The following is a 14,006-nucleotide window of genomic DNA, read 5'->3' as shown; positions in this document are numbered from 1 at the left end:
TCACAGTATACCTGTTATGGTGGTGACCCATTCCCGTAGCAGCGTCCTAATGTCCGTCATGTCGTAGGCTCCGGCCAGCACAGGAGCAGGGCGGCGGGGGATGAATTTGGACTCTGCGATGTCTGCTTTAGGGTTTGACGTGGAGGGACCGTTTTCCGTCTATGAAGAAAGAAAAAAAAAGGTGTGAGCCGTAAATGATCTTCACACACTGCCACCGTGTTTATGAAGGAAATTGTTCTTGACTTACCTTCAATGTGTTTATTGGTTCCCGTGGTTTTAGAGGGGGGGGCAGGGTTTTGGCCGGGCTGTTTGTCGTGTTTCGTCTCTTCACAGGCGAGGGACCTTTTTTAACGGGACTCCCTGCATTTTTTCTCTTGTAGCGCCGCTTCACCCGACCAACTCCAACTCCCGGCTGTTTGAGCTGCAGCAGAGGATTCTTCTGCTCCACTGCTGAGAAACCAACAGGGAAAACATGAGACAAAGAGAATATCGCTGCTTATATTAAGTCAAAAAAAGCTCAACTCAATCCTAACAAATCCCCCTGGAGACTTACATATTTTTGCCTGAGGCTGGACATGTGTTACTCGGTTGTAGGCATTCTTCAGTTCGTCCTGCAGCTCTTTGGGAAGGGCGGCAAACACGTCCGGATCAACCTGCAGGCAGGAAGCAGGAAGACTTAGTGAAACAGGACAACTAGTCGCAAACTTGTTTCACTATATACCACAGTTGTCAATAAACTGTTAGACTGAATTTACTGTAAAAGATAGAAATATTGATATTAAGTAAATAATTCAGCGCCTCTTAAATCACGCTCTTGGACAGTTGTTATAGACGTACTCTCGTAATTTGGTTGAATTCAGTTGACCAAAAACAGAATGAAATGAATGATATATAATGTAATATAATATATTATTAAATTAGTTAAATATTACTGACAGTATTTTTTTTTTTTTTTATATGTGACATTTTATATGTTACATTTTAAATTACAGCTTTTCTGTATAATTTGTTACGGATAAAAGGTGCTTCGTAAAGACATGATTTATCAATATTTTTTTAACATGCAAGCAGATTATGTCCTGAAGGCTAAATCTCAATGGGTTGCCTTCCTACCTGTGAGAAGTGTGGCAGTTCCAGAACAATCCCCGGACTGTCGGGCTGATCTGGGAGCTGAAGCAGCAGCGTGCCGGCGGGGGGCGTGTACAGCGCTGAGGNTTTTCATCATGAACATTAAAATAAAATAATAAAACTTATTGACTAATTAATTTTAATTAAAATTACAAGTTAGTAGCTATTAAAGGCATAAAAAGACAGAAATGTCTGTCTTTTTATGCCTTTAATAGCTACTAACTTGTAATTTTAATTAAAATTAATTAGTCAATAAGTTTTATTATTTTATTTTAATGTTCATGATGAAAATCATGTATTGCGTTACAATTATTTGTAAAAAAAAGAAAAAAGTCTAAATATCATATTTGGCCTCAAATAATCTGAGGCCTGGCGCCCCCCCTGCGATATTTGGCTCTCCCCCCCAGGTTGGGAACCACTGCCGTAGAGGATGCTATTGCAGTAGTCGAGTCCTGATGTGATGAATGCATGAATCAGGGTTTCAGCAGCAGAGGAGGAGAGTGATGGGCGGAGACGGGCAATGTTTTTGAGGTGGAAAAAGGAGGTCCTGGTGATGTGATTTATGTGGTGATTGAATTTGAGCTGACTGTCGAAGATGAATCAGGGGTTGCGGATGTGAAGAGGAGGAGGGGGGGGTGAAGGCAATGGTGAAGTTGAAATTCTGAATGATTTTGCCAAGGGGGGAGCATAGAGGATGAAGAGGAGGGGGCCAAGCACCGAACCCTAGGGGACCCCTTGGGACAGAGGAGCAGTGGAGGAGGTGCAGTTGTTGATGTGGATAAACTGATGTCTGTCGGTGAGGTAGGATTTCAGCCAGGAGAGTGCAGTGTCGGTGATGTTGAGTGATGATTCGAGGAGGGACAGCAAGATGGTGTGGTTGATGGTGTTGAATGCTGTGGTGAGGTCGAGGAGGATGAGGATGTTCAGGTTGCCGGAGTCAGAGGAGANGAGGAGGTCGTTTGTGATTTTCAGAAGAGCTGTTTCGGTGCTGTGTTATGATCGGAAACCGGATTGAAATGGCTCAAAGAGGTCATTGGAGCTGAGGTGGGATTTAAGTTGTGAGGCAATGACACGTTCAAGTGTTTTTGACAGAAAGGGGAGACTTGGGATGGGAGGTGTCACAGGGGAGAAGTGGGACAGGGGCTGTGAGGTGAAGGGGGGGAGCCAGGAGGGGAGGTGGGGGGTGCTGATGAGGGTGTCAGATTGCTGTAAATGTTGCTGATTTTGGTTTGGTAAAAAACGAGAGTTGCACTGTTCGGTGGTGAAGGATGAGGTGGCGTTGTCACAGGGTTTGAAAAGTTTGCTGATGGTGGAGAACAGACGCTTGGGGTTGCTTAATGCAACTTGATAGTATCTATACTGTCTAACCCCGGATGATGTATTATTTTTTACATTTAAGAAAGCTTCTCCAGAGCAACAGAAATCATTGCTGACATTTCTTTCACAGGCTTAGCACTCGTGAACTAAATGTAAAAAATGGTAGGGTGCCCCTTTAGGCCCATTCTGACATCATATCAACGTCATATCAAATCAAATATTTCTCTACATCTTATAGAAATGTAAAATTGGGTAGTAATTTTGTTACTGGCAATGTTAGGGTTTTAGCAATTTGAGTATAATTCTTCAGGTTTGACGTTTTTTTTACTTTCTAAAACTATCCTATATTTAATAAGCGAAAAACAATAGTGGATGCAGATGCAATAAAATACTGTTGAACTTTAAATGACAAAGGATATTAAAAATCAGGAAGTGAACATATACAACAGCCCTACAGTTGATAAGAAAACCATGTGTCACCGTGACCAAGAAAAACTAATAACTAGCACTGATTAACACATTCATCTCCGGTTGCGCAACAATTATTGTGTAAATAGCTATCACAGTTGGATCAAATCCAAAGCAAGCATTACAAAAGGAGGGAGAAAAGTGCCTTGAACTGATTTTTATAAAATATTTAATGCTATAATAGATTCTGTAGGCTTGAAAGAAATCTGAAACTGAGTGTAAATATTCAGTATTTGTTCAGCTGTAACACCGAGGTCAGTCATGTGAACACACAGTCCCTGATTGTGAAAAAAGATCTGATCACAGTCACACCGCCATCAATAATTCTGTTTTTACTTAACGTTCTAGTCGGGTGTCACATTTTTGAAACCTTTCGTCACAGTGACTGTAAAGGGGCCCGATGACGCTTTTTGGTGTCTTCCTTTTCCTGTGATATAGGTTTTGTGCATGTAAATGACACGCCCCAATTGGACTCCTTTGTTTACTTCCGTAACATAGTGACATCACTATGCAGTGGTGTAAAGTAACTAAGTACATTTACTCAAGTACTTTATTTAAGTAAAATTATGAGGTACTTGCACTTGAATGAGCATTTCCATTTGATGCTACTTTTAACTTCTACTCCACTACAATTCAGAGGTAACTGTACTTTTACTCCACTACACACCACATTAACATAGTACCTTTTAGTTATATTGCTGATATTAAATAATGATGTGAAATGTAATCAACACTTAAATAAGACTACACTTCACCTGGATTAAATTCAAATGCTACCCAGCTGTAAATTAAGTAATTAAAATGAGTTCCACCTTTACCAGCTGTGATAATCATATTAATACATCAATAATTATAATCATAAGACATAATAAATATGATTCTGAAATGGGCCAATCTGCATAATGAGTACTTTTACTTTTGGTACTTTAAGTATATTTTGATGCCGATACTTTTGTACTTTTACTTTAGAAACATTTTGAATGCAGGAATTTTACTTCTAACAGAGTATTCCTACACTTTGGTACTTCTACTTAAGTACAAGATCCGAGTACTTCTCCAACCTGTCACTATGTAACACTCGCTCTTTTATTGGCTGACGCTCCAAAACATTGTACGTGATAGGCTAAGAGGCGGGACATCTTTAAGCGGTTGACTAATCACAACAGAGCCGGCCAGCTAACCAATCAGAGCAGACTGAGCTTTGGTTTCAGACAGAGGGTGAAAAGAGGTGCTGCAGCACCGGCAGTATGAGAGAAATAAAGAGCTTTTTGAACATTAAAGCATGGAGACATTTCACAGTAAAGGAAACAAAATACCTGCAAGTTAGCATAATATTGTGCACAATGTTACATAAAGAAAAACACACAGTTGGCATAATAAGATAATGTTTTTTCTTTAATAGCTTGATTCATATCAAAATTCATTTTCTTTCTTTATAAAAATAAAACATTTTCTCTGATTGGAAAGAGCATTGCATCACAGTACATGTTTTCAGTTATTTTATCTTTGAAGAGCTAAAATATGCTTTCTGTTAAATTCTTAGAACTGACAGTGTGTTTTGTCACAATAAACTAAAATACTATTTAGATGAAATTATTCAAGGCATTGTCACTCAAACACACATAGGAAAGGATAATGGACGAGTGTGGTTGCTCCCTTCCTTTCTGACTGGAGGAAAGGTCAGATCCATTCACTGAAGAAGAATTTTGATTGGTCTTCCACTTTGACCTTTTTATGATACATACATCATGTGTATCAACATATCCTGCAAACACTAAAAGTATAACACTGTCAGTTAGGTGTATCCTCAAAACATCACAATTTGAATTATTTTTATAAAATGTGAATAGCACTTTTGACTACTTTTTGTTTGTATCAGCATAAAGAATTGCTTTTATGTTATGAAAATATTCCAAATTGAAGGAAAAAATATGTCATTATAGTGTTGGTGGTTGAGTTTATATGAAAAATGTTTCTTTAATCGTCTGTACACACTGCAATGTTGTGAATGAATTAACTGACTTAAAAAAAGAAGAGAAAAGACAGAATTATTCCAGCAATTTTTCCAGTAAGAATAGTATTATATATATCAGTTGCATGTCCGGTGGCAGGTGTCAGAGGGAGCAGGGGTACTTGGTCCAGGGAGGCAGTCTTCCTGTTTCATTTGCCAGCCTCCAGTACCTCTCCTTCAGGATGAATGCTGCCGCTTTGGGCTGCCTCTGCCTGGTGAAAACACCCTTCTTGTTGCCCACCACACGGGTGATCCCTGCAGACACAAGACCACATGAACTTTGTCATGCACAGGAAATAAAAATATACCCTTTAAAATGTAGCAAGACTTAAGAAATCTGGTTATTAATATCCATTACATTAAGCTTTCACAGTCATAAGAGGTGGCTATTCAGTCTAACGGAAGATGTGTAGACAGCATTCCTGATATCTACAGGGAGCTTTTAGAGCCAAGATGGCAACAGGTTTTTTTTTTTTTGAGGAGTACCTGATTCTCACTCGCAGTGAGGGAGTGGGGAGCCGATTGGCTGATGCAGAGCGCAGTGTAAGTTTAGGGTTATGATAAGGCTACTGATCATCTGTGCAGACGTGTCTTTCACACATCTGTGCTGCAACACGTTTGTCCATTGTACAACTAGTGTAGGAGCCACATGTAAAGTATCTTCTGTGTTTGTTATGTCACATTTTTTGAGTCACTATATGTGGTGGGCGTGTCTATTGGATTTGTGTGGTTATATCAGGTTGCTTTTACCTGTGCACTTTGTCATAGATGGAGGGGGAGTGAGCTGGAGAAGGACAATTTTTGTTGACCGCATGCACGCATATGCAATCACTATACGGACTAGAAATAATTGTATGTTTGCTTGTTTTGTTTGCAAATAAAAGGTCAAACGCATACCAGTGGAAATACTTTTTTCTTGCGCGTCAGACAATGTTTTTCTCTTGTTTAGTGCCTCGCGGCACTACTTTTGGATTACTACAGCCGCAACAATTAGTATTGATAAAAGTTTTCACAAATCGGAGAAAAATGGTCTGATGAGCTGAAAACTAGATAGGTTTTATTTTCCTACAACAACAAAAAAAAACACGATGGTGGCGGAAGTTGCAAAGAAGAGTGTCAGTGTGTGCAAACCCAGAGTTTCCAGAATACACACATTAAAGGCGTTATCCTCAGCTGATGTTTTTTTTTCAGCTAGCTTAGTAGATAACACTTCCTTGCTCTGTTATATGGTTGGAGGTTGGAGTTTTTTAAAAGGATATAGTTCCTACATGAAAAAGGTCTGTGGATTATCTTACGCAACAGGGTCATGATTTCTGGAGAGATATGCTGTTGACTTGAACCACATACTGGGTAGACTCCTCCAGTGCCTATATCTCCAACACTTGGCTTCTCACACCAAAACAATCTAGATGGATACTGTTACGACCCCCTCCACTCCACTAGGGGTCTCTGCCTTTGTGTTCTGCTTGCTGGCTATTGTTTGTGTTTCAGGTGATCAACCTGATGAGCCACACCTGGGCCGTCGACATAAAAGGACAACACCAACCCATACTGCCCTCTCACTCTTCTTTGTTTCTGCACAGTTTCCCACACCCATACACGCAATCATTACTGATAACTGACTTCCACGTTTATTAGGTTTCTTTGAAGACCTTTGGTTTTGGTTATAGTAAATAAATACGCTTTTTGTTTCACTTAACTTGTCTGGTCTCCCATCTTTGTTGCAGCCTATGAGCCAGGTCCAAACTTTTTGACATTGTTCTAATTCTGTAGTGCAGCTATCTTTTCTGCTTGTAAGTGGATTGAAGGGCTGAGACTGATTACAACAATCAGATCAGCTGTAACTTGGTAGCAGGTGCACCTCGTTGTGTGCATGCTGGTTGTTTGGGAGACAAGGACAAGTGTGGTGAGTAGATGTTTGTTTTTGTTGGATAATGTAAGCAGTTGTAATGAAATGCAGGTGGGTGGTGTTTTTGTTTTTCGTCGCTAAGCTGTAGCCGATTGTTGGTGGTCCTGTGAGTGTCTAGCACTTCTGTCCCTGTAGGCTTCAGAACGGACTCCCTTTGGAATTAGTTGGGGGGTTTTAGTGTGGTGTTGACGTGTTTAGAGCTATTAGCTCGGGATCACGTCCAAAGCTGCGGGTGGAGTTGCTAATTGCTAGCTGCTTTACCGGGCTTGTGGGTTTCAGTCCATAAATACCCACCATAAGTAGCACCTGAAGACTAGGGGGGAGATTAGGTAGTTTCTGTTTGGTTTGGTAGATAGAGGGACATGACTGCTGTTGTATGTGCTATTTTTGAGATCGGCTGAAAATGTGTTAAGTGACATTACAATGTTGTTATCTGTCTCGCCTTAGTTAAATAATGTTGGTGTTTTCCTGTTGGTACTTAATCCTGGTAAACCGTTTGGCTTTATTAGTTCTAAAACAAGTCTGGGTTGTGGTGGTATCTTAGTGCAGGATGTTACAGTGGTTTATGTGGAAGTAATCAGATGGTAGCAAGAGGGAAGTGCAAAATGGTAATTTGTTTGAAGTGTCTGCAAGTGGTTGGTTAGACCTGTAAGCTTTGGGAACATACGCGCTGCAGTTCATGCCTTGGTTGGGTGAGCTTTGCGTAGTTTGGTTGCCTCTTTGTGCTGTGCTTCTGTGGAAGACTTGGTTGGCTAGTGAGCCGTTTGTTTCAGAGGAACCTTTGGTTTGACGCTTATGTTGATTCTAGTTTGTGATGGCTGGAATCTTGGTGAGGGCAAAGCTTTAGCAAGCTTTGCCTAGCTGCAGGTAATTTGTCGGACTCTGGTGAATGTTAATCTGTTTTTGGACCTCCTGTTAATGCTCTTCCATGCATGGTCCATCACCCTTCTCTTCAGTGTGTGTTCTCTCTGATCTCCATCTTTCCTGTAAACTCTTAAAAAGCTTCCTTAGGCCCTGATATTGCGAGTTTGCATCTCTTAAAAGGCTTCTTCAGGCACTAGAGTTGCTGGGTTGAAAAATGGAGACTGGGTGAACACCGATATGTATTTCAAACCGGTCAGTATGGAACATGTATATGTAATTTTGAACTTTGCATTTCAATATTATCCTGTGTTGGTTGCTATGTTTGGATGGTGCCCCCATGGTGGTGGGTGGGGGGTGGGGTGTAGGTGGTGTTACCTGGTTTCTGCACATTTTCATACAAGCAATCATTACTGATAACTGACTTCCACGTTTATTAGGTTTCTTTGAAGATCTTTGGTTTTGGTTATAGTAAATAAATACGCTTTTTGTTACACTTAACTTGTCTGGTCTCCCATCTTTGTTGCAGCCTATGAGCCAGGCCGTAACAGATACATAGAACTGCAGGCACAGTGTATAAACTGGGAGAAATAACAGCAGATTTCATGATCTCCAACTATGGTACCTTGCACCGTCATGAAGTCTGCAAAGTTCCAGATGAGTTCGCCGATCACATACTGCTTCCTCTTCTGGTCGAATACGTCGTGGCAGCTCTGCAGGACCACCTTCTGGTACTCCTCAGTAAACATCATGGGTGGATCCTAGAGAGGAAAAGAGACATTAGCAAGCATTAGCATGCTTCTGGGGAAACAAATCCAAAACAGATTTAGGTAGGTGGAGGAAGACAAAATCGTTAATGCATTACAGGCTATCAATGCTACAAAACAGAAAGTAATACAAATACTGGTGCACTGCAGTGGGGTAAATAGAGTTCTTACACTGTGAAGCCCTGGCACTGCATCGGCTCCATATTCACTCTGGATGATGGGCTTCTGGTACTTTCCATACCAGTTCTCAAACTGAGTGTTGAGCTGAAGGGGGATGACCTCCAGGTGGCCGGGGTCGTGGTACCAGGAGAAGTAACTGTTTATGCAGATCACATCCACATAGGGAGCCTAGGGATGAGAGAAAATACTTAATGAGTCTTAAAGATACTCTTCACAATTTAAAATGTTCTTTTTGAGTGTAAATTAAGAAATGAGGCAAGATACAAATCATTATTACCTTACAGAAGATTGAATGTTTGCACGATATAAGGAATTATGGACTGGCAGTGTTTTTCCCTTTTGGCCATGACAGAGTGAAGCAGCAGTCATTTCTCACACAGCCACAGTTATTTGCCTTGAGGTTAATAAATAGTGGCTGCAGGTAGTCAGCTAAATAACCAGTACCTTTAGGTATGGAATTACACCCCGAAAGATATTCCTCACAGCCCAGGAATGTGGGGCATGTAAACAACTTAGTTTGACATTGGGTTTGCAACCTCTGAAGCTCAGCAGGATAACACACACTTTTACATCAGGCCTTTTAGTCTGATCATGACTGATCTTATTTACTTTATGTATATAGACTATATATACATTAAGTAAAGAAGATCAGTCATGATCGCACAGACACACTTTTTCCACATTACCGGTAGTTATCTTCACTCTACATGTGTAGAATTTCAGAATAATTATCTGATTATATCATCAGTATCTGCCCTTAAATAGATACAGTATTTTTGTATTTATCCCTAGTTTCACATGTTTTAGTTTTTTCCCCCTGATGTCATCCAGAACAAAACCAATGATGTCAAGCAACTGTTGCTTTTGAAATGTATGATAAAATCCAATATGGGAAAGTGTCAGTATCTGATTTTAAAAAGTGACTATCTCATATGTTCTGCATTCACTGGCTTCATGTTGATATTGGAGAGAATATCATAAAAACTCACCCCTTTGTCCCGGGCATAGTGACTGTTTGAGACGTAAGTGACGGGCCGGGTTGGATCCAGAGCTTTGGTGTGTTGTATCAAAGTCCTGTATGCGAAACATAGTTTTTGTTTCATGATAACGTTTTGTATAGTCATTACAATGTCACAAAGGGCTAACTTTTGTTGTTAAAAAACACCATATCTGTATTTTCAGTATGTGCACACAGTCTGATGCATATTTTTATTCTATTTTTGAATATATTCCCACAACAAGAAAGTTAATTACCGTAATTTTCGGACTATAAGGCGCACCTGAATATAAGCCGCAGCAGCTAAATTGAATGATGTGTACATATATAAGCCGCACTGGACTATAAGCCGCAGGTGTTTTTAATGTTTAATTACCATATGTAAGGGTTCGTGCACAGAGGGGATTGTGGGGAAAGAGATGGCTGTTTGAGGAAGCTCCCATTTATTAACATTTCAACAAACAAGTTGCATATTTGCATAACGTATTCAAGTGTTACCATTTAGTGCAATAGTAGCTACAGAACATGTACTGTGCTGTGTAAACTGTACTGTATCACATAGCGTTTCAGACACACAAACTTTTCAACTTTCAAACTTAAACGGTGCGCTCCCAGCGCACGTACCGGCAGTGATCTACAGCAATGGTTTTCAACCAGTGGTACGGGGACAAACTGTCTCGCTCTCGTAATGTCTGTCTGTCTTGCTCTCGTTCTGTCTCTCGAACCACTCTCGGTTCCACTTTTACTTTTGCGCGCTACCTGTCTCACTCTTTTCCGGCCTCCAGCTTTTCCTGCTGGAGCCCGCCGCTTAAAGATGGGGGGTGCGGATCGGCTATAGAGTTAAAGGTGGTGGACTGTAACCTGTAAAATCCATAGATTTAGGAGGTCCCCTAGTGGACGTTAGCTGTAAAAATCCATAGATTAGCCGCACCGTTATATAAGCCGCAGCGTCGAAAAATGGGAAAAAAGGCGCGGCTTATAGTCCGAAAATTACGGTACATTGATCAAATGGACATCGTTAGTCCAGGATGTGCCTATGGAATGAATAACATTAGCAGGAAATTGTCATTTAGCTGCTTAGAGCTCAATCCCCACCATCTAATCTTCATACATCCTTTGCTTTGCGATCAGTACAGAAAATCTCAGTTTCTAAAGCTAATTGAGTAAACATGAGGGAGTGTTTATTTTGCTCAAAGTCTTTTAGTCTGTTAGTGGGACATGTTGGACTCGTGGGCACAGTTTGTTCTCGGCACACACCCTAGGCTGCTTTTACGGTTACGGCAGTAGAGCAGGTTGAGCCTCAGGCAGATACTGAGCTCCAGCTGTTAGTGTTTAGGGCAAGTTCATGATATTGACTACTCTTACTGCATTCCACATAGAGGAAAAAAGGGATAGGCTCTGACTGAATAACAAACAAGTACACCCCTACAGCAACACACACACACAGTCTCTAAAGCTTCAAACCTTTTAAAAGTTTGTCATAGGATAGTTAGTTTTTGGGATAGAAAGTGAATAATCCTGCACCCAAAAGGACCAGATATATCAGTTTTGGTAGGAATTAGTGTTTGACAAGTGGATCTAAACAAGACTTACTTAAAATAGAATTCAGCAGGGGGCATCTCTGAAGCCGGCTCATTGGCTACTGACCACATGACCACGGACGCATGGTTCTTGTCCCGGCGTACAAGCTCGTCCATCACGTCCAGGTGATGGTTTAGGGAGGCGTTTCTAAAACTGCGACTGCATCAGCAAGGCACAAAAAACAGAGAAACTGAGTTGACATCTCCTATAAAAACATTTGGACGATTTTGTACATGTGATTAGTTACCTCTTTATCCCCTTAAACATTCTACATTACTGTCTTGCAGAAGATGTAACGGGCTCAGGTTTAAAGCTAGAGATACCGGTACTAGTATCATATGAAACTAGGTACCATAAAGGCATCCATTTGCACAACCCATAGAATGTTAGCTTTTGGGACACAATAGCGCTCCAAAGTTAGGCTACATTTTGTGTAGGGAAAAACTTGTATGGCCATATTCACAGGGGTCTCCTGACCTTTCAGCATAAGATATCTGATTGGAAATGGGTTCTGTGAATACCCATGAGTCTCCCATTTACATACAAGCCAAAGTTCTGCTCTTCCTATGCAGTTTTGGGCAAACACCATGCAGAATGGTACAAAAATCATCCAGTGTTTAGCATGCAGAATGGTAAAAATTGTTCATTTTAATATTCCTGCATGGTGGGTTCCCTTAATAGTCTTGGAATTGCATCAACTGGGGGGACTTTAAACGTTATACTTTACTTTGTATAAAATGAGCTGTTGTAAGCTCTAGGATGATCACAGCCTCATGAAACTCCATAAACACAGGTAATTTAGGAGATTTTTCTTTTGTAGGTATATTAACAATAAGGGGGATTTGAGTAATTTACTTCCATCCAATTGCCTGAGGGGAGTGGAAGAGGTAAACCCGGCACATAACTCTACCCAAAGTTAATATGAAATACTTTATTTTCAATACGCTGTTGATAATATGCAGCTTATTATTATTTCTCAAAGTGGGTTTACTGGGAGCTAAGGGCAAAAACAGTCAGGAGGTTTTCAGGAGTAGCGGTGATGGACTGTCTCTTTCCTTAAAACGCTCTTTCTACCAGTCACATGTTCATGCAGTCGCCCACTCAGAACCTTCAAACACATCCAAAGGTCAGAGGATGAGAGTGGTGACACCTACATGTCTTTGATGCCCACCCCCGGGCACTCGTCTATCACCACGATGCCATGGCGGTCACACATCTGCAGGATCTCCTCAGCGTAGGGGTAGTGGCTGGTGCGGAAAGAGTTGGCCCCCATCCACTTTAATAGGTTGAAGTCTTTAACAATAAGGGGCCAGTCAAAGCCTTTACCCCGAATCTACAACACAAGGGAAAAAGTGGAAGGGAGGATTTATTGTAATGAATAACCATTTTATTTATATCAACATTTTTTTTAAATCATAAATATATTGTCTGATGACGTGAGGTCAACAGATATGCTGCTTCCCTCTAGTGGTACTCACATCAGAGTCTTCGTGTTTATTGACTCCATGGAAATAGAAGGGCTTCTTGTTGATGAGGAACTGTGTGCTGGTAACACTGACGGTGCGGATGCCGACTGGTAGAGTATACACATCCTCATGTGTAGATCTCTCATTGGCTGCCATGAGGCGAACCTAGATGTTTAAGGGCAAAAGTCAGAAACATTTTTTCTTGCAAATCTTTCAGGTGACATAGTAAATAGAAGTGCTGAATACCCAACAACTAAAGCAAGTCAAGGAGTTCTAAAACAAGATAACACACAGAAAGGAGGTGCAAACATTTCAGTTGAAGAAGAAAAGTGAAGGGTGTTAAGATTTTTTCTCTGAGATTCAAAGAGTCATTTGCTGTTGTCCAGGAATACATCACATACAGCATTACTATTATTACAGTGCTTAGCTTTAAAGTGGTGGTACAATTGGATAATTTTACATTATTGTATTATTATAAAAATGTGAATAGCTTCTCCTCCTGACTTAAAGGATGTTTTAGCCACAGTAAAAACAATATTCATTTAACATGGAACACTATAAAGAATGTTTTCACTGTAGGAGCCATTTTATGGGTGTTGTTGGTGTCTCAGTTCACTTTATTTATATGTATAGTGCAATACTATTTTGAACACTTGGTGGCGGGGTTTAGCTGTACCGGGTGTATAAAAGGGGTCATAGGTGACAGGAAAGGACGAGGACACAGGAGGAAAGAGCATATCGAGTCCACCAGCCCGGCAGATGCTCACCACAACCATTGACTTTATATTAAACCTTGGTATGTGAAACGCTAAATAAACAACATTCTAAACGGCAGCAGAGGACCGGAAAGTCATCTGTTTGTGTCTGTGTCTGGATCACTCTAAACCCTCCAGTGAAGTAATGGCAAAAGGATATAGGACATTGGAACATTAAAATTGCCATTACACACTGTTTTACCCTCCAAACTGAGCACCATCACAAGGTAGAGGATGTAGTCTGATCATCATACTGATGTCAATATGCTGTTACCTGCATTATAAACGTATATTCATGCGACCTGACCTGATAGTCATATTGACTAACATGCTGTCTTACCTCCATAGAGTAAAGGTACCCTGGACTCTCATGCATCAAATACGGCCACCACAGATTGACGTCTACTACTTTGAGCACTCCAAATGGCTCGGTGGAGGAGGCCACACAGTGGCCATCTTTGTCCATCAGAGTGACCTTCACTGTGGCTGTGGTAGCACCTTGGACTGATACCTTGTAATTGACTCGACCTGAAACAAAGGGAAAACAACTATGAATAAAGTCACAT

The 14,006-nt window shown here is 40.8% G+C and overlaps 2 protein-coding genes across 2 annotated transcripts; both read right to left on the bottom strand.

The window, feature by feature from the left end:
* Window positions 1-2,641, bottom strand: LOC104965264 (DNA repair protein REV1-like). Its single transcript, XM_010794222.1, has 6 exons — window positions 2,637-2,641; window positions 1,893-2,116; window positions 1,114-1,208; window positions 554-653; window positions 248-450; window positions 1-159 (listed from the first exon to the last, which is right to left on the bottom strand). Exons 1-6 carry the CDS (start codon window positions 2,639-2,641, stop codon window positions 1-3), a joined length of 786 nt encoding a protein of 261 aa, XP_010792524.1.
* A 1,988-nt stretch (window positions 2,642-4,629) lies between these two features.
* On the bottom strand, window positions 4,630-14,006 carry gusb (glucuronidase, beta). The gene is made up of 8 exons (XM_010793426.1): window positions 13,781-14,006; window positions 12,698-12,850; window positions 12,374-12,552; window positions 11,232-11,378; window positions 9,631-9,715; window positions 8,633-8,809; window positions 8,320-8,455; window positions 4,630-5,179 (listed from the first exon to the last, which is right to left on the bottom strand). The coding sequence occupies exons 1-8, from the start codon at window positions 13,904-13,906 to the stop codon at window positions 5,028-5,030; spliced, it is 1,155 nt and encodes a 384-aa protein (XP_010791728.1). The 5' UTR covers window positions 13,907-14,006; the 3' UTR covers window positions 4,630-5,027.

The sequence above is a fragment of the Notothenia coriiceps genome, unplaced genomic scaffold (assembly GCF_000735185.1).
Source record: "Notothenia coriiceps isolate Sejong01 unplaced genomic scaffold, NC01 NC01_scaffold00037244, whole genome shotgun sequence".
NCBI classification, from domain to species: Eukaryota; Metazoa; Chordata; class Actinopteri; order Perciformes; family Nototheniidae; genus Notothenia; species Notothenia coriiceps.
The sequence above is the reverse complement of the archived record's forward strand: the minus strand, read 5'-3'. Positions and strand labels throughout refer to the sequence as shown.